The sequence below is a fragment of the Odocoileus virginianus genome, chromosome 30, assembly GCF_023699985.2.
Source record: "Odocoileus virginianus isolate 20LAN1187 ecotype Illinois chromosome 30, Ovbor_1.2, whole genome shotgun sequence".
Classification (NCBI taxonomy): domain Eukaryota; kingdom Metazoa; phylum Chordata; class Mammalia; order Artiodactyla; family Cervidae; genus Odocoileus; species Odocoileus virginianus.
In genome coordinates, this window is record NC_069703.1 from 22,392,960 (window position 1) to 22,420,650 (window position 27,691).

Below are 27,691 nucleotides of genomic sequence, written 5' to 3' on the forward strand. Positions count from 1 at the left end.
GTGGAAAACTCCAACTAGCATGTGAGTAAATAGAAAAAGGGATCTTCTGATCTTTTAGGGATATGTTGGGGGCATTTAATTCTTTCTAGTTGAAATTTTTCTCCAGTAGCAAATGGTATGGCCAAAATTTTGCTTTTTACTTCCTGTAGTGGCTTCTCCTATGAAAACTAAATGTCAGGAGTTCTGTGGAAGCCTGCCTGGCTCCATCAATAGTATCGCCCTTACAGGGAAAGTCAAAACCGCAACATCGCTGTTAAAGGGTTTTTTACTCTCTTCTAAACCCTCTTCTGCAGACAGCAGACACATCCCAGTCTGGGACTCTGGAGGGAGAAGAATTTGTAGAGTTCTATAAGTCATTGACTCAGCGTCCAGAGGTGCAGGAACTGTTTGAAAAGTTTTCATCTGATGGGCAGAAACTGACCCTGCTGGAATTTGTGGATTTCCTCCAAGAGGAGCAGAAGGAAGGAGAACAGGCTTCTGACCTTGCTCTGGAACTCATCGACCGCTATGAGCCTTCAGAAAGCGGTAAGAGGACTAGGGTGGTGAGGCACCACACATGGGGGCCAGATAGGGGGACCAAGAGACAACTAACCTTCTGCCTAACTAAGGGAAAATTCAGTCCTACCCAGACCCCCTTCCCAATCATCTTCATCTCATTCAATCACTCCTCCAGAAGGAGAAAGCATTTTCTGCCCACATAAGACAGGAGTCTCCTCTGTAGTGCTTTATCTCTTAGGAGGAAGAACATTCCATAAGTCCCCTTTCCTCTACCATGCTCATATTTCTCATCCTTCACTTTCAAACTCTTCTTCCTGATATCAACTTTTGTCTTCAATGGAAACATAAAATCCTACTCCTCTTACTTTTGGCTTCTTCTCTAGTGCATATGATTCCTTTCCCTTTAGTTCCCTTCATGGTTCCTGTTGGCTGTCTCTTTAAGTGCTGGCTCTCTGCCCTTTCCTGGACTTTCTCCAAGTTTCCCAGGTGGTTTTTGAGTCCTAAGTCCCTGAGCTGGTCAACTAGTGTGTCCCTGGCTGAGGGGGATGATGAGGTAGACAATCATTTAGCTCTTAACAAGCAGTTAAAATATGTCCTCTCTGCCCTCAAACCTTCTCCTTGCCCCTTTAGTAGGCACCTTCCTGCCCTTCATTCCCTGCAGAGCATGAAAAACTTACATTATTAATAAAAGAGTGCTTCCCTGATAGCTCGGTTGGTAAAGAATCCGCCTGCAATGCAGGAGACCCCAGTTTGATTCCTGGGTTGGGAAGATCCACTGGAGAAAGGATAGGATATCCAGTCCAATATTCTTGGGCTTCCCTGTGGCTCAGCTGGTAAAGAATCCACCTGCAATGCGGGAGACCTAGGTTTGATCCCTGGGTCGGGAAGATCCCCTGGAGATGGGAAAGGCTACCCACTCCAGTATTCTGGCCTGGAGAATCACAGTTCAGTTCAGCTCAGTTCAGTCGCTCAGTTGTGTCCAACTCTTTGCAAACCCATGGACTATAGCCCACCATGCTCCTCTGTCCATGGTATTTCCCAGGCAAGAATACAGGAGTGGGTAGCCATTCCCTTCTCCAGGGCATCTTCCTGACTCAGGGATCGAACCCCAGGTCTCCTGCACTGCAGGCAGATTCTTTACCATCTGAGCCACCAGGGAAGCCCTTAGTACTCACTACATCCTTGTAAATCAAAAGCAATAATCTTTATTGGGCCTTTCCTAAGCATCCCATAATGTTCTGATGATATCTCTACATGCCTTTTCTCTTCTAATTCTTCCAACAACCCATGGAAGTGGATTTCATTATCAACTCAGTTGTACAGAAGAGGAAAACTGAGATTTAGAAAAATTAAGTGACTTGCTCAAAGTCAACAGCTAATGAAAGGAGGAATTGCAATTCAAAGCCAGATCATTGACTCTTACCTGGTGCCTCTCTTGAGAATGAGGATAAGAGGTGAGAGGAATGTGAGCTGGACAGGTGACCCAGGTTTCTTAGGTCTCAACTCTCATTCCCTTTCATTCATTCATTCATTCATTCACTCACTACTTCAGCAAATGCTCACTGAGTGCCTGTAATGTGCCAGGACCAGTGGTAGGCAACAGAGACACAGTAGTACATCAGACAAGGACACTACTCTCATGGACCGTGGAGCCAAACAAAGTGTTGGAATCACTGATTCCAGATTTATGTGGGTGCTCAGAGAAGAAAGGGGCTGTGAAACAATCTTTTCAGAAAACTAAACAGAAGAGGAAGTTGAAGGGTTAAGACAGGATTCTCTATTCCCAATGCAGAATTCAGCATACATCATTACATTTATTCTGCCTGTGTGCATGCTCAGTCACTCAGTTGTGTCCATTTCTTTGTGGCCCATGGACTGTAGCCCACCAGGCTCCTTTGTCCATGGAATTTTCCAGGCAAGAATACTGGAGTAGGTTATCATTTCCTACTCCAGGGGACCCTCCCAACCCAGGGATTGAATCCTTGTCTCTTGCATTTCCTGCACTGACAGGCAGCTTCTTTACCACTGAGCCACCTGGGAAGCCCCACATTTATTCTATCCACCCTTTTTGGAGTTCCTTTCCTTTTCACTTGACTATCAGATACAACAACACTATGGCTGCGAAGTGTGGTATCAGTCAAGAGACAGGGGCTCAAGTCCCCACTCTGCTTCTTACGGAGTACTGAGTCACTTAACCTATCGGAGGCTCAGTTTTCTCATTTGTAAACTAACTGGTGATCAAATGAAATAAAGCACATGAAAAGTACCTGGTAGCTATAGACTTTAGTAATTTGCAATTTGAGTCATTACAGTCAAGAATGAAACTATGTGGGATTTCTCTGGCAGTCCAGTGGTTAAGACTTTGAGCTTCCACTGCAGGGGGCATGGATTTGATCCCTGATCGGGGAACTAGGATCCTGCATGCCTCAAGTCATGGCCAAAATATAGAAAGAATGAAACTTCGTGCCCAACTTCTTGCCATTGTCCACCATCGCCAGGCCTTGTCACACCTGGAGTGAGGAAGCTAGGCATGAGAGTCAAGCTGTCTCCCCAGTAGCAAAGTTATCCTCAGTGAGACACTTCACAGTCCAGCAGTGTAAGGCAGACTCTGACATCTGACTCTTTGGGTTCAAATCCCAGCTCCTTCACTTATTAGTTATTAGTTATGTGACATAATATTATACAGGAAGTGGTGACCAAAACCATCCCAAAGAAAAAGAAGTGCAAGAAGGCAAAGTTGTTGTCTGAGGAGGCTTTACAAATAGCTGAGAAAAGAAGAGAAGCAAAAGGTAAGGGATAAAAGGAAAGATACCCAACTGAATGCAAAATTTCAGATAATAGCAAGAAGAAATATGGAAACCTTTTTAAGAGAACAATACAAAGAAGTAGAGAAAAACAACAGAATGAGAAAGACTAGAGATCTCTTTAAGAAAATTGGAGATATCAAGGGAATATTTCATGCAAGAATGGGCACAATAAAGGACAGAAACCGTGAAGACCTAACAGAAGCAGAGGAGATTTAGAAGAGGTGGCAAGAATACACACAAGAACTGTACAAAAGGTCTTAATGATCTCAATAACCACGATGGTGTGGTCACTCACTTAGAGCAAGACATCCTGGAGAGTGAAGTAAAGTGGACCTTAGGAAGCATTACTATGAACAAAGATAGTGGAGATGATGGAATTCCAGCTGAGCTATTTAAAATCCCAAAAGATGATGCTGTTAAAGTGCTGCACTCAATATATCAGCAAATTTGGGAAACTCAGCAGTGGCCATAGGACTGGAAAAGGTCAGTTTTCATTCCAATCCCAAAGAAGGGCAATGCCAAAGAATGTTCAAACTACCACACAATTGTACTCATTTCACATGTTAGCAAGTTTTTAATGCTCAAAATCCTTGAAACTAAGGTTCAGTAGTATACGAACTGAGAACTTCCAGATATACAAGCTGGGTTTAAAAAAGGCGGAGGAACCAGAGATCAAATTGCCAACATTTGTTGGATCATGGAGAAAGCAGTAAGGGAATTCCAGAAAAACATCTACTTCTGCTTCATTGATTATGCCAAAGTCTTTGACTGTATGGATCACAATAAACTGTGGAAAATTCTTCAAGAGATGGGAATACCAGACCACCTTACTTGTCTCCTAAGAAACCTGTATGCAGGACAAGGAGCAGTAGTTAGAACTGTACATGAAACAAGCGACTGCTTCAGAATTGGGAAAGGAGTATGTCAAGGCTGTATGTTGTCATCCTGCTTATTTAACTTACATGCAGAGTATCTTATGTGAAATGCGAGGCTGGATGAATCACAAGCTGGAATCAAGATTGCCAGGAAAAATATTAGCAACTTTATATATGCAAATGATACCACTCTAACGGCAGAGAGTGAAGAGAAACTAAATAGCCTCTTGATGAGGGTGAAAGAGGAGAGTGAAAAAGCTGGCTTAAAACTCAACATTCAAAAAATGAAGATCAAGGCATCCGGTCCCATCACTTTGTGCAAATAGAGGGGGGAAAGTGAAAACAATGACAAATTTTATTTCGTTGGGCTCCAAAATCACTGCAGACAGTGACTGTGTGCGTGTTAAGTCACTTCGGTCATGATGATTCTGTGCAACCCTGTAGACTGTAGCCTGCCAGGCTCCTCTGTGCATGGAACTCTCCAGGTAAGAATACTGGAATGGGTTGCCATTTCTTTCTCCAGTGGATCATCTTGACCCAGGGATCAAACCAGGGCCTCTTATGTCATCTACATTGGCAGGCAGGATCTTTACCACTGGCGCCACCTGACAGTGACTGCAGCCATGAAATTAACAGACTCTTGCTCCTTGAAAGGAAAGCTGTGACAAACCTAGACAGCAAATTAAAGAGCAGAGACATCACTTTGCTGACAAAGGTCCGTATAGTCAAACCTATGGTTTTTCCAGTAGTCATGTACGACTGTGAGAGTTGGACAATAAAGAAGGCCGAACGCCTTGAAATTGATGCTTTCAAGTTGTAGTGCTGGAGAAGCCTCTTGAGAGTCCCTTGGACAGCAAGAAGATCTAACCAGTCAATCCTAAAAGAAATCAACCCTGAATATTTACTGAAAGGACTGATGCTGAAGTTTCAATACTTTGACCACCTGATATGAAGAGCCAACTCATTAGAAAAGACCCTGATGCTGGGAAAGATTAAAGGCAGGGGGAGAAGGGGACAACAGATGATGAGATGGTTGGATGGTATCACTGACTCAATGGACATGAGTTTGAGCAAACTCTGGCAGACAGTGAAGGACAGGGAAGCCTGGCATGCTTCAGGGCTGCAAAGAGTCAGACACAACTGAGCGACTGAACAACAACCACAGATGTGACCCTGGGTATGTTACCTAACCTCACAGGGCAGATAATGTTATATCCACCTGATTGTGTTGGTGAGAGCATTGAGGGAGATGCTTCATGTTATGTCCTTGGCACAGAGCAATGCTCAAGAAACCCTCAGGCCATGGTAGGCAGTAGCTACACAGCCCAGGGCATAACACACAGGTACCTTGGTCTTGGGGCTTCCCACATGGCGCTAGTGGTGAAGAACCCCTGTGCCACTATAGGAAATGTAAGAGATGTAGGTTCGATCTTCCCCAGGGAAGATCTCCTGGAGGAGGGCATGGCAACCCTCTCCAGTATTCTTGCCTGGAAAATCCCAAGGACAGAGGAGTCTGGCAGGCTACAGCCCATAGGGTCACAAAGAGTCTTCAGTCGTGAAGTGACTTGGCATACATGCACGCACCTTGGTCTTGTCACTAACAAGTCTTTGACTTTGATCCTCTCTGAGCCTCGGTTGCCCCATCTATGAAGTTACTCCTTTGGACTAAATACTGTGCTGTCCTTCATGGTAACCCTGAGCTCCATGTGGCTATTTAAATTTAAATTATAGTTGGCTCTCTGTATCCACAGGTGCCACCTCGCGGATACAGAGGGTCGACTGTACCATGCCATTCTGTGTAAGGCACTTGAGCGTCCATGGATTTTGGTATCTGCTGTGGGGAAAGGGGAAGTCCTGGAGCCAATCTCCTGTGAATACAAAACTGTAATTCAGTTCCGCAGTCACACAGCAACATTTAAAATTCTCAGTAGCTTTATTTAGTTAAAGGCTATCGTACTGGGCTGTCCAGACCAGAGAACACTTCCATCACTATAGAAAGTTCTGTTGGGCGGCACTGGACTAGCATGATCTTAATGATTCCCTTTGCATCTTCTCTGAGGATGGGGATGCTTGAAATGACAAGCTGGATAGGGCAATTTTTGGGTCTGGAGGCTGGGAGTGGACACCATCTGAAAGGCCAGGCCCTGGAGAGGGGTGGGGTGCTCTGAGCACTGCCGCCGTGAGCTTCTCACTCTAGCCACTCCACACCCCAGGCAAACTGCGGCATGTGCTGAGCATGGACGGCTTCCTGGGCTACCTCTGCTCGAAGGACGGAGACATCTTCAATCCGACCTGCTACCCCCTTTACCAGGACATGACTCAACCCCTGAACCAGTACTACATCAACTCCTCCCACAACACCTACCTGGTGGGGGACCAGCTTTGTGGCCAGAGCAGCGTGGAGGGATACATACGGTGCTGTGGGCTGGGGGGTGAAGGGGTCCAGCTCATGAGATGGGAAGGTCTGTGGGAAGTTGGAGGGGAATTGTTAGTGGACTGCAGGAATTGAAACACTGTTGTGGGGGGATTTGAGCTGAGGATTCCTGGGTCCCTGAGAGGCTTGAAGGAGATATTGAAGACTGGCAGGAGACTGCTATGGAAACCCTGTGGGTAAACAGAGCTTCTCTTTCATAGGACATGAAATTCCCTTGGCACCAGAGGTCCTGACAGATTTATTTTGAACAAATAAATAAACTCAGTGTTAAATGGGAGGTAGTAGTGGAGAGGATTTAAAAACATAGGTTCTGGAGTCAGACCATTTGAGATCAACTACTAGCTTCCTCACCTGGTACTCTGAGGTCAAATACTTAACCTCTCTCTGCCTCAGCTTCCCTATCTGAGACACGGAGATGATTACTATTCTATTTTGTCTGGCTTGTTGTGAGGACTCAATAAGGTAATTTATGTGTCAGTAGGTAATAAATGGTACCTGCTTTTATTGTGATTAACCGTGCATTAGATCAAATAGTCAAGACAGCTTTGTAATGCCAGCAGGTGAACTAGTTGCTTCAAGTGCAACTTCCCTAGAAAGCCTAGTAAGGAAGTAAAATGTAAATTTACTGAGAGTCTGAATAACTCAGGTGTCATATAAAGATACACAAGCAGAACAACAGAAGGCAGTATGTGATGGCTCCCTAAGGGAGGATTGTTGAGTAGGGCGGGGTGGAGATCAGTGTGAGCTGCAGGTGTATCCCAGCAGACAAAGAGGGGTCCATGGAGATGTAAATTGACAGGTCTTGATGGGTGTCTTGGGTGAGTGCCGGTGAGCACTGTTTTCTCCAGAGAGGGAAGAGGGTCCTTAGGTGGAAGATCACACCTTGACCCCTCCCGTCCCTGGGGGGTGGGGTTCTTGCAGGGCCCTGAAGCGGGGGTGCCGCTGTGTGGAGGTGGATATATGGGATGGACCAAGCGGGGAACCTATTGTTTACCACGGACACACCCTGACCTCCCGCATCCCATTCAAAGATGTTGTGGCCGCTATAGGACAGTATGCCTTCCAGGTGGGAGCCTTGGGATGGAAATACTGGTGATTGGCGAGAGGATCTGAAGGAAGAGACTCTGGGTCTGGGGTTGGGGAGGGATGCAGGGGAAAGTAAAAGTATTAGTTGCTCAGTCGTGTCCATCTCTTTGTGACCCCATGGACTGTGGCCCACCAGGCTCCTCTATCCATGGAATTCTCCAGGCAAGAACACTGGAGTGGGTATCCATTCCTTTTGCCAGGGGATCTTCCCGACCTAGGTGATGTCAAATGTATACATAAAAGAGATTTTAATTGTGAAGCATCAGGCAAACATCAAGGGATTATTATATAATAATAAGTGTTTAATGTGTTACTAGTTAAGTAGTAGTCATGGAAGTAATTGCTAACTGGTAATGATTACTTCTAAAAACTTCTGTCACCCACCTGGGAGAGGGCGGAGGAGGAAACAAACTGGTGGGTAGAGCTGGGAGACAATAGTTATCTGGGGACGAAAGTCTGAAAGTGTAACGTGAACATGACTGGGGCGCTGGCCTTGCTTTCCCACTCTAAGCCTGAAAACTCAAAGGTCCCAGAAGGACCTGGGTCAGACCTGGCACAGATCTGAGATTTGGGGTTCCAAGAGTGACTTTTAGATGTGGAGTGCCTAGACCCAGGCAAATCTCCGGGAGGCCTGGCATGGGGTCAGAGGACTTTTGGCAATCAGGGTACTCAGTTGAGTAATTGGCAGTGGGTGGGGTGGTGGGGTGGTGGGTGGAGGTGGAGCTGGAGAGGCAAGAAGGTTATAGGCCTCAGAACTCTGGCTCCAGCGTGCCTTCCCCTCCTGACCAGACGTCAGACTATCCAGTCATCTTGTCGCTGGAGAACCACTGCAGCCGGGAGCAGCAGGAGATCATAGTGCACCATCTGACGGAGATCCTGGGGGATCAGCTACTGACAACAGCCTTGGATGGGCAGCTTCTCACTCAGCTGCCCTCCCCTGAGGTAGGGACCCTGCCCTTCCAGCCCAGGCTTCCCTACCGGCCTTGGCTCTTTCTTCCAGGCCCACCTGTTCCCTTCTTCTCACCCTCAGATGGACCATCTTGCTCTTTAATATTCTTGGAGACAACTTTAATTTTTAAAAAAATCAAATTCAGGGTGCTCCCATGTGGCCTAGCGGTTATGATTCCAAGCTTTCACTGCCATTCCCTGCTCCGGGAACTGAGGTTCTGCAAGCCGAGTGGCATGGCCAAAAGAAAAAAAATCTAATTCAACATAAAATTCTAGATATAGCTTTCTAAATTTAAAACCATTTATTTACTTTATATTTCTTTTTTCAATGGAAGATCTTCATTTTTTCCCCCTGATAGTTCATAATTATAGGCTCTACAAAGATAAAGGGAGATTCCCCCACCATAATCTCAACCTCTCCAAGAACAGCTGCCAACATTATTGATTTTTTACACAATTATATAGACATATATATGTATATATAGTCACATTAAAAAAATGTGAATGGGATCATCCTTCCTATTCCTTTTATATATATTACAAATATCTTTTCATGTATATTTTCTTTTTTAACAGCTCTATAGTATTGTATTTTATGTTACTGACCATAATTTACTCGACCAGTAGGTGGTAAAAATAACCAGTAAATGGTAAACATTTAAGTTGTTTATAATTTTTCATTTGTACATAGAGCTTTGCTCATTTACTCTTTCTTTGAAATGGATTCCTAGAAACAAAATTGCTGGGTTGAGAACTGCATGTTGACATTTTTGGTTATTATTGTCAAGTTGCCCTCAGAGGGGCAGAAAAAAAACCAAATTTCACTCCAACTGAACAGTGTAAGAGAATGACTACAAATAACTCCAGTAGTGAGATGATTCGTAATGGCAAACATGAAAAAAGTCAAGTTTTTAAAAAACAAAGGTCTGTTTTATTCTTTCAAATTAACTGATATTTACAAACTTTTTATATTCGAGTTTATAATTTTTATTGATATATAACTTTAAAAAATGTTTAAGATATTAATGCTTTAAAAATACTTTTTTGCAGTCTATTGGGGTGGGGAGTGGCCACACTGCAACTTGCATGACCCAGTTCCTAACCAAGGACTGAAACCAGGACACAGCCATGTGGAGTCCTAACCACTGGACTGCCAGGAAACTCCCCTTGTAGTCTATTTTTTCTTTTTGTCTTCATAACCTCTTCTGCTTTACAGAGGTTTTTAAGCTTTATGTAGTCACCTCTGCCAATCATTTTTTATGTCTTCTGAGTTTTCAAAGGTATTCCTACCTTGAGGCTATTCAGAAAGATTCTCTATCTTCCTCTAATACTGTAACGTTCTTTACATATAAATCTTGAATCTACGAGGAATCTTTATGTGTCAAATGTGAGGTAGGGGTTCGCATGTATTTTTTTCCTTAGAGATGTCGCAGGTTGGCTTAACCATAAGAAATCCCTGCTCTGTGTATCAAGTAGCCTTCCTGTGGGAACTTCCGATCACTTGCTTCCTTTGCCTTTGAGGTGGTCCTGTGAGAGCTGCATAGGAGCTGCAGGACCCCCAGGAGGGGCCCGGAGCAGAGAGGCAGACAGGCCCCTCTGTTTTTGTCCCCTAGGACCTTCGGAGGAAGATCCTTGTGAAGGGGAAGAAGCTAACGGCTGAGGAAGAGGAGGAAGAGCCAGAGGCTGACCTGGAGGCAGGGCAGGAGGCTGAGCTGGACTTGGAGGCCCAGCTGGAGTCTGAGCCCCAGGAGCTGAGCCCTCGCGGTGAGGACAAAAAGAAGGTAGGCCAGGAAGGTGGTCTTTCTGCTCTGGCCTTTGATCAGTCAGTACTACAAGCTGAGACCCCATGTGTGAAGAAACTGGAGCCAGGCAGGGTGGAGAACCAAGGAGCAAAATGCTCCTTGCCTCCAATGACAAGAGGCATGAGAATCCATACACAGCATCACCATATAGATTGCCATATACAGACATATGGCAGTGGCTTTCCAACTTCTTTGTGCTGTGAGATCTTTTTTTTAATGAAATTTTATATGGAAGCTCAGTACACAAAATAGATATATGCAGAGTGATTCTGGTTGAAGCACCTCTTTGGCTCTCTCCTGGGTCTCCCAGGTGACTTCTGAGACATCTTTGTACTACTTCCCAGTCTTTTTAAGTGATATTTCAAAAACTACTGATATATGTGTTGTCATATTAGGTAAGTAGGGCTTAGTAGAGTGACTGCTGTGACCTCAACTAAAGTGGGTTTATTGATAGAAAGTTTCTTGGCAAAGGTGAGTCTGAAAAGGGACCAGAAATAGCCAAAGAGGAGGAGCATGAAAGGTTGGGGAAGGGGTGCCAATGGTGGGACCACCAAGATCTTGTTTTGAAGTCTGCATTTCTCTCTCTTGTGTACTTGCCTGGCTCAGCTGAATGACTTCTAGCTTATTATCCTGTTCTCGCTGGAGCTGTGTTGTCTTACCTGCTGCCATGCCCAGGGATGGAAATGGGAATTCAGGAGAAAAATCTATAGATGTTACTCTGGGACTCTGACATTCTTCCAGGTGTGAGTTCCATGACCATTTGCATACCTTGATGTATCTGGACTCATGTACATTTTGATAAAAAATTAATTTGTTTTAAAAGATGAGAGGTATTGAGGATGACATCTCTGTTTAGCAATAATAAATTAAAGACATGTTACCTGCACAGTAACCCTTCAAGCCCAGAGGCTGAAACTGATCCCTTTAGTATACGTAGACTGCTTTTATTCCCATTCCCATCCTCAGGTTGTGATGTGCCCGCTGTTGTGTCGGCCTTTGTGTTGTCAGATTATGGCCCAGGCTCCTATTTCCAGGCCTGGGCTTCTTCTCTTTCCCAAGCAGGTGAGGCAGGAGGGAGGCAGTGGGCAGAGCCTTAGGTTGGGTGGGAAAGTTCAGATCTTGGCCCCTGGCTTCTTCCCTCTTGGATTGCTAATGGCTCGACTCTATCATCCTCTCTCTCCTTTTCCAGAAACCCAAGGCCATCTTGTGTCCAGCCCTCTCTGCCCTGGTTGTCTACTTGAAGGCTGTCACATTCTACAGCTTCACTCACTCGAGGGAGCACTACCACTTCTATGAAACATCATCTTTCTCTGAAACCAAGGCCAAGAGTCTTATCAAGGAAGCTGGTCAGGACCAAGAGGGGGGGATGGAAATGGGATGAGTCAAGTCAGGTCTGATGGGCAGGAGGATGAGGGAGCAGAGGGACACGGGAGGAAGTTAAGGAACTCCCAGACTAGGTATGGGGACAGGAGGTGAACAGTGGACTCAAGGCTCTAGGGGGAAGACAGCTGGGGGAGATGGTCTGCATGGAGCAGAGACAGGCACAGCCTTAGGAGATGCTGGAGAGAGGAGTGAAGTGTGTGGGCAGGGGCCCTTGGGACTAAGGAAGTAGGAGGGTCCACTCCACTCACTACCATCTCGGTACCCACACCTTCTTTACAGGCGATGAGTTTGTGCAGCACAATACCTGGCAGTTAAGCAGAGTATATCCCAGTGGCCTGAGGACGGATTCATCCAACTACAACCCCCAGGAATTCTGGAATGCAGGCTGCCAGATGGGTGAGGGAGTGGTAGGGACACTGAAGAGGGAGTGCAAGGGCAATGGATAGGAAGTCGGTTCCTGGGTGGCAGTGGGGCCAGAGAGTGCTTCAAGGGGAGCACTGGGCTGAGAAAGACGTTCTCCAGTGTTGCCAGCAGCCCTTTTACACCCAATAAGCTCTCAGTCCGCTTTCCCTGAAAGACGGCTGCCTGACCCCCAAGGTGACTCTTCCCTTTTTTTCTCTTGGGGCCCTCAGTGGCTATGAACATGCAGACAGCCGGGCTGGAGATGGACCTGTGTGATGGGCTCTTCCGCGAGAACGCTGGCTGTGGCTATGTGTTGAAGCCAGACTTCCTGCGTGATGCCCAGAGTTCCTTCCACCCTGAGAGGCCCATCAGCCCTTTCAAAGCCCAGACCCTCATAATCCAGGTATAATGGAAAGAAAAGCCACTGGGAAGAAACTGGGATAGCTGAAATAGAGCCTGGGGGGCAGGGGCGGCTAGGTCTGACAGGAGTGTAACAGGGAAATTTCCTCATGGGGCAGCGTGGACTTTGGAGTCAATCAACTAGGTTCAAACCCATTTACTAGTCATGTAATGTTTGGCAAACTTCTTAACCTTATTCTCCTCACCTGCAAAACTGGGGTAATATTACTGTACAGGACTGTTGAGATTAATCTGTGTGTGTGTGTGCTCAGTCCTGTCTGACTCTTTGCGACCCCATGGACTGTGGCCCACGAGGCTCCTCTGTCCATGTAATTTCCCAGGCAAGAGTACTGGAATGGGTTGCCATTTCCTACTCCAGGGGATCTTCCCAGGGACTGAACCCGAATCTGCACTGGCAGGCAGATTCTTGACCACTGAGCCACCTGGGAAGCCCTGTTAATCTGAAGTGCTGACAACAGTGCCTAGGGCACAGTAAGTGCTATAGAAGGGTTGCTGTCATAACTTTCCCACTTTCAGACCTTACTAAATTTCTACTTGGATGCATTTTAAATTGCAGGTGAGGTACTAGAAGAAAATCTATTACCCATGAGAATTAGTTTTGCAAACCATAAGTGTATAGTGCAAGGTCCTGTGTCTCCCCCTCCCCTCAGCCTTCCTCCTCCCCCCAGGGTGTGAGAGCTGGAGGGGGGCTGGGCTGAGCAGGAACTAGTGAGGTTCCAGAGCCCTGGTTGCAGGTAATCAGTGGTCAGCAACTCCCCAAAGTGGACAACACCAAAGAACAGTCCATTGTGGACCCCCTGGTAAGAGTGGAGATCTTTGGCGTCCGCCCGGACACAACCCGGCAAGAGACCAGCTACGTGGAGAACAATGGTGAGATGCTGGGCAGTGCTGGGGAAAGTGGGAGGAGTCTGGCTGTGGTTTTCCCACTGTCCAGGTCTCTGTTAAGCACGGTCCATCACCCCTTCTGCCACCTCCATGGGAAGCACTGCAGACAGGACAAAGGATGAGGACTCGGGTCTGCAGCTAGGTGGTTCACTTACAGTGACCTAAGCAGACTGCTTATCCGCTCGGTTTCCTCACCTGTAAAGTGCTGACCACTCTGAAAATGAAGCAAAGGAACTCGGGGCAAGCAACTCACCAGCACTCAGCAATGTCTGTTCTTTCGTCCCTTCCCTCACTCACCCTCTGTGGCTAGGTTTTAATCCATACTGGGGGCAGACGCTGTGCTTCCGGGTCCTGGTACCTGAACTGGCCCTGCTGCGTTTTGTGGTGAAAGACTATGACTGGAAATCCCGAAACGACTTCATTGGTCAGTACACCCTGCCGTGGAGCTGCATGCAACAAGGTGAGTCGGTCCTCCCTCTCCCGGCCCACACCCCAGCTCTGGCTGTCTTCCTGATGCTGTCCTCTCCACCCCTCCAACCACCCCCCAGGTTACCGCCACATACACCTGCTCTCCAAGGACGGCCTCAGCCTTCACCCAGCTTCCATCTTCGTGCACATCTGCACAAAGGAAGTGCTAGAGGAGGCTGAATCTTAAGGCGGCCACAGGAGGAGTGGATTCACTGGCTGTAGATGGTGAGAAAAATGAAAAAACCTGGAAGGATGCTCCAGAAAGCAAACAGTGGTACAAACTCGAGCTTTGGACTATGCCTTTTCAGGCACAAAATGACTTGGTCCTTCCTGACAAGCAAATGTAGGGCCTGATTTTTCACCTTCTTTCTCTTCCCTTTCTTCGTTTTCACAAGACTCTGGGCATCATTCCTGTCCTTTTCCTCTGCAGACTCTACACTGGAATTCCTTCCTTCCTCTGGTTATAGGCTCAACACCACACCCAGATCTAGTACAGCGCTTTCCCACCAACTCTGGCTCAAAAGCAGATTGCAGCTAGAAATCCAAAGAGGGGCTTGGGGGCAGAGAAACTCCAAACCCAAACTTCTCACCCCTAACTTCCTCAAAGTCCAGAGCCAAGGGAAAGAGAAATTGAGCCTCAAGTCTCCCCAGGCAAAGGCTGGGGGAGGAGATCTGATCCCCTGTATTACGACTCTCAAGAGAACACTGCATGGCCCAGAGTCTCCCCACTGGACTCCTGCTCACTTGTGCCACCAGTATAAATAGAGCTTCTCTCTCAATTTGGCATGAGTGTGGTCTCTTTGTTGGGCAAGGAGATATGAGGGGTTGGGGACATTTGGGTAAGACAGGTGGGGTAGGAAAAAAGTGGGAAAACAGGGTTTCCCAGGCCCCCCAACATTCACTACACAGAAAGGGTAAGAAGTATGACTTCTAAGTGGCAGAGTAAAAGGAGAAGACAGAGTTACATGATCCCAGCCCTCCTAAAGAGCTGGCTTGGAATGGTCTTGCTTTATGTCTGGTGTCTCAGCATAATTATTAATAGTACTCTCTTTAATTTCCCCAGTGTGTCCCAGTTTAGATGATTCATGATACAGTCACTGTGAAGCACCGACAGAATTCTGGGTGAGAGATTTACCTCCCCAACTGTCTGTCTTCCACTATTCTGTGCTTTAACTCCAGGCCAGCAGCTGAGCTGGTCTGAGGATGATGCTGAATTAAAGCTGCTTCCACGAGAAGGCTGAGTGGGTAGCAATCCTCCATCTACCAGAAGACAAAGGGACTTGGAAATAAGGAGCAGGACAAGGGCTGACTCAGGCTCTAGGACAGACACAAGATAGACCTGGTCCTGTTTCAGAACCAATCACTCAGCGGAGATGCAAGGAGACAAAGGAGAGGCGGAGGCCTGAGAGGGAACAGGACTAAGAGACAGCCTGGCAGTATTAAAGTCGGGGACATGGAAGAGTCTATATAAGCTACGAATCATTTAACCATGCTTTATGGAGCAGTGGGCACAACGGCACATGCGGTTAGATACAACTGTTTTGAGGATGCTGAGGAGACAGGAACTTGACACAGTTAAGAAGGAAAGAGAAGATGAAATGGGTAATCCACGATCTTATAGGACTTTGGTGGGGCGATGGTGAAGAAATTAGGAACACACAGGTCAAAAACACAGTGTGCCTCAACAGAAATCAATTTGTGGTCCAGGTCTCTCTTTTATATCAACTTCCAAGTACTACGGGCCAGGAGGGTTCCCAAGAGAGTTCCAGCCTCATTTATGCCCTGAAGCCAGCCCCTCCCACAGCCCTGAGCTCCTAAGGCTGGCTCTGGGTTCAGTCTGCACATGGGTCCACACCCTCCTCATGTCTGGGAGGTGTGGGGGCTCAGCCCTTAGGTCCAGTCTGCACATGGGTCCGCACCCTCCTCGTGTCTGGGAGGGGGGTGCATTCAGCCCTCCGGTCCAGTGGGCAGAGCAGCGGGAGCAGGTGGGCCAGGGTCCTCCAGTTGCACGTCGTGAAGGTGCACCGTGGGGGTGGTGGGGTCTTTGCCCACGCCTTGGTTGGGGTCAGCCTGGTCAGGGTGGTGCCTGCGCACGTGCTTGACCACCTGGAATTTCTGCTTGGCCTTGTAGCTGCAGAGGCGGCAGAAGAAGGGGTGGCGGTCGGTGTGGGTGAGGGCATGATGGCGCAGGCCGGCAGCCCAGCGGAAAGCCCGGTGGCACACATTGCACACGTATGGCTTGGCTTCACTGTGTTTGCGCAGGTGGGTGCGCAGCAGGAAGCGCGTCTTGAAGGCTTTGCCACACTGCTCACACATGAAGGCCCGAGCTTCCCGGTGCCGTGTCTCCTGGTGCACGCGCAGCGCGTCGGCCCGGTTGGTGCAGTACTCACACTCGGGACACTGGTATGGCTTCAGTCCTGTGGGATGGGGGAAGGACAGGGAACAGGTCGCCACTGAAAGAGGTGGAACACAGATTTGTGGACCAGAAGTGCCACTGTGATCCTGGGACATAAGGAACACAGCCAGCAAGCTAAGGACTGTGTCTCTGGAATGCTCCAATCCTGTCTGATGTGCTGCCCTTCTTCCACAGAACCCCTTGTAGACAGTGAGTGCTCAATGGATGCTGGTAACTAACTGGACCCCTAAGTAGCCATCTGACAGCAATAAAGACTCAAATATGCTAGGTTTTCTACAAGCAGAATTCCAACCTCGTTTTGGTCCTAGAGTACTCATGGAACTGGGAATCTATTTAAATACAGTTCCTTGTTCAACTCAGGAAGTAAAAGAAAATATTTAAGAGGGAAGACGTAGAGGTAAAAAGTAGTGCCATCCAGAGAGGCAGAAGGTCTTGAAATGCACCTGGTTAATTCCCTTATAGGGTGGGCCATATGCAGTGATCAAGACACACCATCATTAACCGTTCTGAGAACCTGTGGTCCATGGACTCTACTCAGGAGGGGAAAAAAGGACAAGTTAAAACAGGCAACCCCTCTACTTTTCGCCTCCTCACTCACAATAGTTCCATCCTGTCTCCATAGGAATCAGATAGATCTGGTTCCTCATGCTCGAGTTGGGGGTTCTCAACAGGAAAGGGGTGACCTTGTGCCACAATCCCCTGAGAAGGTTTTGCAAAGCACACATGCCCAGACCCCCAGGTTCACCTCTCCTGATTCTCATAGGCTTTCAGTGGGTTGGGAAGTTATTCTGGCCTTTCAGTTGACCCACTACCCCTGATGTGAAAACTGATATGCACCCCAAATCTGCATAAGGACATACACCACACTCAGGGAGGCTGGGTGTGCCATGGCACAGGGGAGCCCCTTGGGCCTGTGGAAACCACGCAGACTGACCTGTGTGCTTGGTCATGTGGTACTTGAGCTGGTTGACCCACTTGCACTTGTAGCCACAGTCAGGGCACAGATACTTCCGTTCCTCCTTGTGGATCCGCATATGGTACTGGAGGAGAGAAGAGCAGAGAGCACCCAGAGAACATGTGCCTAATGGGTACTCACTGGACATGGAAATAGGGCAAGCAGGCAGAGAAACTGCTGGCAGATAATCCTGTTCCCTGCACCAAGCTGACCCATCCCACCCCCACCCCCAACTGCCAATCAGGTCCCCTAGGCCAGTCACTCGGACACCACCCTGATCCATTTGGCCAACCTCAGGTATACCTGATCTCAGCTGTGCCACTCATTTAGCTGTGTCTTTGGGCAACCTAACCCCTAATTCTCAGTTTATTAAAAATGCGAAACAGTAAAAGTATATTTCATATTTTCATAAGGATTAAAATTAATGCACAACATACAGTGTAAGTGCTCAAAAAATGTTAGCTATTATTATCTAGATTATCTACAATGCCTTTATCACATGCCAAGCATATATTATGGAATTCTATCTTTTTTGGCTACGTGGCACGGGGGATCTTAGTTCCCTGACCAGGGATTGAATCCACGCCCCCTGCACTGGGAGCACAGAGTCTTAACCACTGGACCACCAGGAAGTCCTGGAATTCTACCTTTGTAACAACCCTATGCAGTATTATAACCTTTTCTCACAGATGAGCAACCTGAGGCTTGGAGAAGTTAAGGGACTTGACCCAAGTCACAGAGCTAATACATGGAAGAGTCAGGATTAGAGAACCCAGGTGGCTTTCACTGGGCAGCCTGCCTTCCTTCCGTTTCCGGACCCCACGGCCCCTGACCTTACCTTGAGGCGAGAGGGGTCCGCGCAGGCATAGGGACAGAGGTGACAGCGGTAGGGCTTTTCCCCGGTGTGGATACGGCTGTGCCAGGTGATCTTCTGCCGGTTCTTGGTGCTGTAAGCACAGTCCGTGCACTTGTAGAGCCGGGTGCCCCCATGCCCTTTCACGTGGTGATCCAGCACCAGCTGGTGGCGGCAGGCAAAGTCACAGAAGGGGCAGCGCAGAGGGGGCTGACCGGAGTCCCCCTCCCCGGCCGAGGCTGCCGCTGCCTCGGAAGTCTCCTCGTGCTGCTCCAAGTAGTGCTTCACCAGGCCCACCCGCTCCCGGGCAGCAAAGTCACAGAGCTGGCAGCGGTGGCTGAAATGCTGCTGCCTCCGGTGCTCGTCCAGTGCCGGCCGGCTGGGGAAGGCCTCCTGACAGGCCCCACACTCGAGCCGGGGGTGCTGCTTCCGGGTGTGCCCCCGCAGGCTGGCGGGGCTGGCGCACAGCAGCCCGCAGCGGGTGCAGTGCAGGGGGCCCTCGGCAGCCTCCGCCGGAGAGCCAGGGGTGGGCAGCGTGGGCTCCGGATGCCGGCGCAGCGCGTGCTGCTTGAGCGCCGTCTCGGAGCTGAACTGGGCCTCGCACTGAGTGCAGGCAAAGGCCGGGGTGCCCTGGTGGCAGCTGTTGACGTGGCGGGTGATGTCATGGCGGAGGTAGCCGCTGTAGTCACAGAGGGGACAGAAGTGGGTCGGCGTTTTGTCGTGCACCCTCAGCCGGTGCAGGCGCAGTTTGGAGTTGGTACCGAACGTCTGAGGACAGGAGTTGCAGCGGATGCGGCCAACCCCTGTGTGTCGGGACTGGTGGGCCTCGAGCCGGTACCGTCGGGTGGTGGAGAAGTCGCAGAAGGGGCACTGATGTGGCTTCACCCCCTCGTGCTTCAGCCGTCGGTGCTGCTGCAGGCACCGGCTCTGCTTACAGGTGAAGCCGCAGTCTCCGCACTGCAGAGGGGGCCGGGGGCCTCGGGCTGGGGCCGGGGCGGTGGCAGGGTGCCGGCGCTTCTGGTGGAGCCTCAGGGCGGCAGCAGCGGGAGCGATGAAGGGGCAGAGGCCGCAGCGCAGCTCTCCAGAGGGCTCCAGGGGACAGCCCCGGGTCTGATGAGTCCTCAGAGCCCGCTCCTGCTGGCAGCTAAAGGGACACGTGGGGCAAGAGAAGCGGGCCGCCTTCTGCTTTGGCAGCAGAGCCGGCTCCCCATCCCCCGGGCTGTGCTCCATACTCCCACTGCTCAGGGGTGCAGAATCCCTGCCGCTCAGGGGGGACAGGGCAGGCTGGGTCTGGATGGCCCCTCGCTTTCCTCCCCCGCGTCCACCCCGGCAGCCCTCAGCCACATGAGAGGTGATGGAGGAGAGGCGAGAGCAGAGGAATGCGCATGAGTTGCAGTGAAACTTGCCCTGCTCGAAGTGGAACTTCTCAGGGGCCTCTGAGGGCAAGGAGTCTCCCACAGGAGGGACTGTAGAACCAGAAAGCACAGCAAGAGGCTCCCCTATCTTCTCTGGCTCCCTAGAAGGCTCTGAAGGAGCATCTCTTGGGAGCACGATCTCTTCTTCTAATGGTGCAGCTGGGGGCTTCCCACCTTCTGCACCCTCTGAGGCCGGGGTGCCCGGGGGCAGAGGCTGCAGAGCGATGGGTGAATCTGGTCTGGACAAGCCCTTGTTCTTTCTGAGCAGAACAGGGCACTTCTTCAGCAGGTGTGTGCTGAGGCCGCGCTGCTGCTTAAAGCTAGCGCCGCACTCGGGGCAGAGCAGGGGCTCTCGGCGGCCCTGGCACCCAGCCCTGGAGTGCAGACTCAGGGCCTTCTCCCGGCGGGTGATGAATGGGCAGTGTGGGCAGCGGAAAGCTCTCCCCTCTGCCTGAATCACGACCATCTGGACTCGCCCTTCCAGCACCAATGCCTCTGCCTGCTCTTTGTCCTGCCTCCTTAGGGCCTTGAGTAATGACTCGGATTCAGGGAGCTGGGGCAGGGGTGCTGTCTCGGTGGGTGTAGTTGCCTTGAAGGTTCCCACCCAGCCATCTGAGGGCTCCTCTGAGGAAGGGGGATTGTTTGGGGGCTGAGAGACTGACTTTTCCAGAATGGGCTCTTCAGTACCTAAGTCGGAAGTTCCAGCACCCTCAAAGGTAGACAGCTCTGTCAAAGTTCCCTCTGGTCCTTCCAGGCTCAGGGGCCCAGAGGGGTCCAGGGACCTGAACTCCACAGGAGCTGTTTCCGTGACTTCCTCAAGGGGCGGGTCAGCCACAGGTCCCAGCTCGACTCCCAGGGCCTCGAGGTGTAGTGTGCAGCCGCCCTCGTCTACCTCCGCTGGACTGGGGCTGCCAACCAGGTCATCCCCCTGGGGAACCTCGCTGCTGTCCTGTTTCCCAGCACTGCCCTCCTCGCTGGTCTCTGGCAGGGCTTGGATCAGGGTGGGGTCCATCACAGCCCCTGGGTCGTGGTCCGGTCCCTCAGGCTGGGCAGACAGTTGACTTGCAGGCTCTGAGTCTGGTGAGGGTGTTGGGCACTGCCTGGCCCCTTCTGGCTCCTGGCTGGCACAGCGGAGCTGCCAGACCTGGTCGCCGGGCACGTAGCCATGGGCCTTGCGCTTGTGGAAGAAGAGCGTGGTGTTGCTGAAGGTGCGGTAGTCACAGAGGGCGCAGCGGAACTCGCGCAGGCGGGTGTGCTTGCAGTTCTCGTGGCTCAGCAGCGCCTGCTTGTGGCGGCTCTGGTAGCTGCAATAGCGGCAGGGGTAGAGCGGTGCCGGCGTACCGGGGTGGTGCTGGGAAGCCATGTGCTTCTGCAGCTCATACTTCCGCTTGCAGGCGAAGGCGCACACCTCACACATCAGGGACTTGCCCTGGTGCCGCAGCTTGTGGCTGCTCAGCTGATCAGCCCGATGGCAGCGATAGGAGCACTGGTTGCACTGGTATCTGGCAAAGAGGGAAAGATCACGATTATTAGCCACTACCAGTCACTCATAAATTCATACCATGGGCCAGGTTCCACACTCACTTGTATATGTGTCATCTGATTTATTTAAGACATTTTCTTAAAAGTCTTTATTAAATGTGCTACAATATTGCTTCTGTTTTATGTTTTGGTTTTTTGGCCGCGAGGCATTGGGATCTTGGTTCCCCAACTAGGGATAGAACCCGTACCTGGTGCGTTGGAAGGCAAAGTCTTGACCACTGCACTGCCAGGGAAATCCCTCATCGTCTAACTGAATCGTCTTTTCTGCTACCCTATGAACTAGGTATCTCCATTTTATCAGTGAGGAGACTAAGGCACAGAAGTTAATAACTTGTCTCAAGTTACAAAGGAAGTGAAGGGCAGAGACAGCCTAGCTTCAGGGCTTGTGTTCCAACTCTTAATCTATGTTTCTTCCTAAATTTAAGATATCATGAATCAGCAAACTTCTGCAGCCTTCCAGGGTGCTGACATGGCTACAGCCCCTCCGGCAGGTTTCTGCACCGAATGCCCACTCTCCACAGAGGCGTGAAAGCTAAGGACAGACTCCCTAGCCAGCTGTATCCACGGGTCAGAGGGGAACTTGCTGGGATGTGGAAGTGCCAGGATCGGGGTCACAAGGATAGCCCATCTACGTCACCAGGACTGGGCTCAGAGCTCAAATGTCACCTCAGTCTCCGGGCCTCCCCTCTGGGTCTGCACTCCCTTCCCTGAGCCCAGAGGGGTCTCCCTGTGCGGCCTGGGCCACAGGCAGAGGTCAGCTGGAGGCAGTGGAACGGCGGTGACAGGAGCGGAGGGGTGTGAGGAGGAGTCTCTCAGGGCCGGGAGAGAACCGGGGCTGGGAGCTGGCTGCGGCCAGCTTAACCCCAGGTCGCGGGCGAGGGAGGGGGCGCGCGCTCACACCTGAGGTCGCCCGCGTGCTTGCGCATGTGCACGCTGAGGTAGTGCTTCCACTTGGTGACGTAGCCGCACTCGGTGCACATGTAGTCCTTGCTGCTGGAGTGGGTCAGCATGTGCTTGGACAGGTAGCTCACGTCGCGACAAGTGAAGTCGCACAGCTCACACTTGTGGGGCTTCTCACCTGTGGGGGTGGGGTGAGCGGGGAGAGGACACAGTCAGACATGGATCCCCTGAGGGGTGCCCTGAGGTGCTGATGGCAGAGTCAGCGCTGCCCCACGGCCCTCTTGGATGACCACGCCTCCACCCCGACACCACGGAAGATGGACGGAAACGAAGACCCAGCTTTTTTCAAAGTCAGTTCTAGATTCGTTATAGGGCTTACTGGCACTGATGGCCAACTGCTCCACTTAGCCCAATCCACTTAGTTTTGTGGAAGAGGAGGAGGAAGAAATTAGGCAGTACGACATCGTGGTTAACAACTCTGACTCTGGAGTCCGACACAGTCATAAAGATATTAACAACTGACATTTACACAGTGCTATGTGCCAGGCGCCTTTCTGAGCACCTTATAAAAATGCCTCCCCTTACTGAATCTTCACAACAGCCCTACGAGGCAGGTGTTCTGATTACCCCATTTTACAGAGGAAGAAGCTGAAGAGCAGAAAAACCACAGAGCTATGAGGCAGTGGCTGAAAGTCCAGTTTTCTACTGTGGCCTTGGGCAGGTCATTTATCCCCTCCAAGTCTCAGTTTCCTGGTTTCCAAAAAGGCGGGGGGCAGTGGGGGGGGGGACACAAAAATATTGACCTCACATGGTAGACGTGAAGTTTAAATAAGATGCCCCAGAGGACTCAAGGGCGAGCTGTCCCTGTAAGTTGGTCAAGACCTGGCACTGGCTGTTCAGGCTGGGGCCATACTCCTTTCAAGACCTTTCCTGGATGCCCCTGCCACCCACTCAGCTCCTCCCCTGACGGTGAAAGAAAAGCACCCAGCTGGCTCTGGTTCTCGTACCAGCTGTGGGATCCTGAAACAGGCCATTTAAATGTTCAAGGTCTCTCATCTTTACCTGCCTTCCTCACAAGATTGTTATGAATAATAAATACGAAAGAACTCCGTAAACTGTAAAGTGCTACACAAACATACCTCAGAGACACTGTGGGCTCAGTTCCAGACCATTGCAGTAAAGCACGTACTGCAACAAGGTGAATCACACAAATTTCATGGTTTCCCAGTACACATAAAAACGTTATGTTTACATGCTGCACTGCAGCCTATCAAGTGTATAACAGCATTCTAACAAACAATGTGCATGCCTTGATTAAAAAATACTGCTAAAAAATGCCAACCATTACCTGACAATGCAGGGTTGCCACAAACCTTCGATTTATAAAAAACACAGCATCTGCTAAGAATGATAAAGTGAAGTACAATAAAAGAAAATATGCCTATATTGATGTGAGGTTTTAGGAAAGGCCCCCCCTCCCCCAAAATGAGATTTTGTGACTAAAGCCTGTATAGAAATGAACTGTTTAATGGGAAAAACAATGGCTTTGTCACAAGCTGCCTAAAAACTGTCCTCCCAAATTAAAGAATCTTTGATGAGATTTTTTAAATGTCTGGTCAATCCACCAATGCTTACATAGAGATCACAAATGGGCAGATGGTGTATAGCCAGGGAGCCTGATTTGGTTTTTACTCAAAGTATCAGTAATGCTAATAACCAATTAAAGAGTCTGAGTTGAAAAACCTGCAACTTTCAGGTCATGAGACGTCATCATGTTTCAGTGTCATGGCTGCCAAGGCTATAACATATAAGGATGGCTCAGTCCCCTCAGCCCCATCTCTCACAGCACATCACAGAACCTGATTACAAAGGCAGGCATCTGTCCTGGTTTGGGCTTCTTTGCTTTAACAGGCTGGGTAAACATGCCTGACTGCTGCTGCTGCTGCTGCTGCTAAGTCATGCTAGTCGTGTCCAACTCTGCAACCCCATCCCTGGGATTCTCCAGGCAAGAACACTGGAGTGGGTTGCCATTTCCTTCTCCAATGCATGAAAGTGAAGTCGCTCAGCCATGTCTGACTCTCCGCGACCCCATGGACTGCAGCCTACCAGGCTCCTCCATCCATGGGATTTTCTAGGCAAGAGTACTGGAGCGGGGTGGCATTGCCTTCTCCCAAACATGCCTGACTAGGGGTGGGCAAAACCCACCAGGGCATTAAAGGTGAGGCACAAGAGCACAGGGTCTGGGTCAGAGGACAGTGAAAGTCAAGTCGCTCAGTCATGTCCAATTCTTTGCGACCCCATGGATTGTAGCCTACCAGGCTCCTCTGGGCATTGAATTTTCCATGCAAGAGTACTGGAGTGGATTGCCATTCTCTTCCCCAGGGGATCTTCCTGACCAGGGATTGAACCCAGGTCTCCCGCACTGCAGGTAGACGCTTTACCGTCTGAGCCACCAGGGAAGCCCCTGGGTCAGAGGGCCTGGATTCAAATCTCAGCCTGACCACTTTCTGAGCTGATGGACATTCAGCTTAAGGCTCATTTGTGAACTTCAGATGCTAGATTTACCTCATGAGTCCTATGCAATGTATGCAAAACCCCACCATGTGCCCGGCACACATGGAAAGCTCCCGTTTGCCGCCATCATCACCGTCATCGCCCCCACGACATGGAGCGAGGAAAGGGTGGAAGCCATCTCACCAGTGTGCAGCAGCATGTGGCGGATGAGTACCCTCTTGTGGGCGGTGGCAAAGCTGCACTCAGGGCACTGGTGGATCTTCTCGTGAGCGTGCATCTTGCCCACGTGGTCCTGGTAGGCCACCGGGTTGAAGGTGGCAAAGGGGCAGAAGGTGCAGCGCAGCTCTTCACTGCCGGGGTGGCCCTGCTTCTTGTGTTTGCGAAACAGGTGCTTGTTGGAGCAGGCGAAGTCACAGTGGGGGCAGTGGAAGGCATAGTGGCTCTTATGGTGGGCCTCCATGGCTTCCGCCGTGGCAAAGAGCATGGGGCAGGAGTGGTGGCGGCACTCCACGGCCCGCACCCCGTGGGTCTCCTTCAGGTGCTTCACGAAGGCCTTGCGGTCGGGTGCCGTGTGGCTGCAGCCCTCCTGGAAGCAGCGGAGGGGCAGTGGCTCAGCCGCGGCGGCCGCGGTGTGGCTCTTGAGGTGCTCCTTCAGGGCCTGGCTGAGGCGGAACTCCTCCCGGCAGACGGGGCAGGCGTAGGTGTCCGAGTAGAAGTTGGAGATGTCCTCGTGCATGCTGGCCATGTGGCGGTTGAGGGCGTTCCTCTCTACAGCGCTGTAGTGGCACAGCGGGCAGCGGTGGGCCTTCTGGCCCAGCTCCCGCAGCAGGTGGGTCTTGAGCTTGCTTTTACTGGTGAAGAACTTCTGGCAGTTGGGGCACTGGAGACTGGGGTCTGGGAAGTGGAGGTGTAGGTGCTCCACCAGGTGAGTTCGCTTCTTGAAGCAGCGCTTGCATTCTGGACACATGTGGGTCTTGAAGAGGGACTCGGTGCCAGAAGCCACAGTGCCTGGGAGAGGGACAAAGGCGGGGAGGGTTGACAGTGAGATTCTTCGATAGGCCAGGGACTGACCGGATATTGGGAGAACCACAGTTTGCCCAGAAAAAACATGCATGCCTGCATGGTCTCGCTCCTTTCTCTCCGGGAAACCAAACAGTAGCATCTCAAACTCTGCAGGCTCAAAGAAGAGACAAGACATTCAAGTATTTAGAGAAAGAAAATCACAAGGACTTCTCAGACCATGCTGTGGCCTGTAAGAAGTGCTTCACCCAGCCACCCTCTATCCCTGTGCCTCTATCCAGAAAAGCTCAAAACAATCTTGATGGAACATTCTTGTTCCTCCTGCCCTCCATGGGGGCAGGCAGAAGAATCAGGAGTGCTGGTTGGAAGGAGAAGGACTTCACAGGGATTGAGCAGAGGGAAGACAAGATAAAGTACTCCTACTTCTGAATACTCTAGTCAGAGAGCTGGTAATAAATATAATCAGATCCTTCCTGGTCATTTGTTGGTAAATATGCTCCCTGTGGGATGGGCTTCAAATGCTGTTCTACTCAGATGGAAAACCGGGAATGCAAGGGTTCAGAAATGCAGTCCTAGGGGGCTCCATGTCACACAAAACAGCCTCTGGCATCTTCATACTATGAATATCACCCTCTCTCTCCCCACAGAAGAGCCTTCTGCCTGAGGAAAGCCAGCGCCGAAAGAAAATGCTATTTACCTTTCCCCTGCATCACCAGGGGCTTCCCAGGTGGCACCAGCGGTAAAGAACCCGCCTGTCAATGCAGGTAGACAAAGAATCTGTCTATCAATGCAGGTAGACGTTAAGAAGCACAGGTTCAATCCCTGGGTCGGGAAGATCGCCTGGAGGAGGGCACGGCAACCCACTCCAGTATTCCTGTCTGGAAAATCCCATGGACAGAGGACCCTGGAAGGCTAGAGGGTTGCAGAGTCAGACCGAAGTGACTTAGTCCACATGCACTGTGTCACCAGGGACTGTGCCCATCTATCACTTCCCCATAGTTGTGTCGAAGAAGAATGTTAGGAACGGAAGGCTGTGAACCAAAACTCAGAAAACCAAACCCCTGAGCCTCAATGCCAGGCCCCCTCCGTCTGTTCCTCCCCACCGAGAGGTTCAAGCCCATCGTGTCATTACCTTCCAGCTCAAGGGCTTTCTGGGAGCTCTTCAGGCTACCACGCTCCTCCATCTCCTCTTCCGCTGACTCCTGCCCAGGTAAGGGTGCTCCTGTCTCCTCTGAAGGCCCTCCTGTTCCTGGAGGCACTTTGGGAGCTGTAGGTACAAACAACTTGATGACTAGAGAAGCCAGTGCAGCACTGAGTGCTCGAATTTCCCTCTTACTGGCTGGGAAGAATCACCTCTCACCGTGTAGCATAAGAAAATCCTGGGTTCTAAGCACATACATTTATTCCCACGGGGACAGAAAGACCAGGAGCTAAGCTGTTAGTAATGCTCCAGTCTAAAGTAAATCAAGGGCTTCACTAGCAGCTCAGACAGTAAAGAATCCATCTGCAATGCACGAGACCCGGGTTCGATCCCTGGGGTGGGAAGATCCGCTGGAGAAGGGAATGGCTACCCACTCTAGTATACTGGCCTGGAGAATCCCATGGACAGAGTAGCCTGCCAGGCTATAGTCCATGGGGTTGCAAAGAGTTGGACATGACTGAGAGACTTTCACTTTCTCAAAGTAAATCAAACCTCGGATAACACCAAACTCAGACCGCTTGAAGGTAAGAGCTTTGAGGTCACTGGAGTGGGGAGAGGGGCACAGAGGTAGAGGACAGACTAGACGGTACTTCCTTGACTCAGGTCCCCAGGGCCAACAGTTGGTGGCTCAATGCGGGCGAACATCCCTGAGCTAAACATCTACTGAAAAATCCAACTCAGCAACTCAGGGACACACCCTGCGCTCCTAAACCCATTCCTTCTATCCCTCAATAGAGGCAGCTGTCACGGTAAGGCAAAGATGTATGACTTTTTCATTCCAGGAAAGAAGAATCTTCTGTTTGCACCATAGCACAAATCAGTGTTAGCAAGCCAAATTCTCTCATCAGAACCCTGGCCCCACTGGTG

General features: G+C 50.3%; 2 protein-coding genes across 10 annotated transcripts in view; one reads left to right on the forward strand and one right to left on the reverse strand.

Annotated features, from left to right (window-relative positions):
• PLCD4 (phospholipase C delta 4) overlaps window positions 1-15,699 on the forward strand; it is a 23,959-nt gene extending 8,260 nt beyond the window's left edge. For 2 of the 6 annotated variants that reach the window (XM_020904750.2, XM_070458639.1), the window contains 12 exons: window positions 294-525; window positions 6,394-6,595; window positions 7,536-7,680; window positions 8,490-8,642; window positions 10,262-10,429; window positions 11,417-11,512; window positions 11,640-11,796; window positions 12,113-12,229; window positions 12,466-12,638; window positions 13,390-13,525; window positions 13,851-14,000; window positions 14,089-14,787. In XM_020904750.2, coding sequence (XP_020760409.2) covers window positions 294-525; window positions 6,394-6,595; window positions 7,536-7,680; window positions 8,490-8,642; window positions 10,262-10,429; window positions 11,417-11,512; window positions 11,640-11,796; window positions 12,113-12,229; window positions 12,466-12,638; window positions 13,390-13,525; window positions 13,851-14,000; window positions 14,089-14,195 — 1,836 coding nt within the window. In that variant the 3' untranslated portion in view covers window positions 14,196-14,787. Of the gene's footprint in view, window positions 1-293; window positions 526-6,393; window positions 6,596-7,535; window positions 7,681-8,489; window positions 8,643-10,261; window positions 10,430-11,416; window positions 11,513-11,639; window positions 11,797-12,112; window positions 12,230-12,465; window positions 12,639-13,389; window positions 13,526-13,850; window positions 14,001-14,088; window positions 14,788-15,071 lie in introns of those variants that run through there. The other 4 variants (XM_070458641.1, XM_070458640.1, XM_070458638.1 and 1 more) reach the window with 3 other exon arrangements.
• ZNF142 (zinc finger protein 142) overlaps window positions 15,488-27,691 on the reverse strand; it is a 19,083-nt gene continuing 6,879 nt past the window's right edge. For all 4 annotated transcript variants that reach the window (XM_020904729.2, XM_020904728.2, XM_020904730.2 and 1 more), the window contains 6 exons: window positions 26,756-26,890; window positions 24,787-25,611; window positions 22,090-22,267; window positions 18,218-21,149; window positions 17,359-17,464; window positions 15,488-16,425 (listed from right to left, as the gene is read on the reverse strand). In XM_020904729.2, the coding sequence (XP_020760388.2) occupies window positions 15,956-16,425; window positions 17,359-17,464; window positions 18,218-21,149; window positions 22,090-22,267; window positions 24,787-25,611; window positions 26,756-26,890 (4,646 nt within the window). In that variant the 3' untranslated portion in view covers window positions 15,488-15,955. The remainder of the gene's footprint in view (window positions 16,426-17,358; window positions 17,465-18,217; window positions 21,150-22,089; window positions 22,268-24,786; window positions 25,612-26,755; window positions 26,891-27,691) is intronic.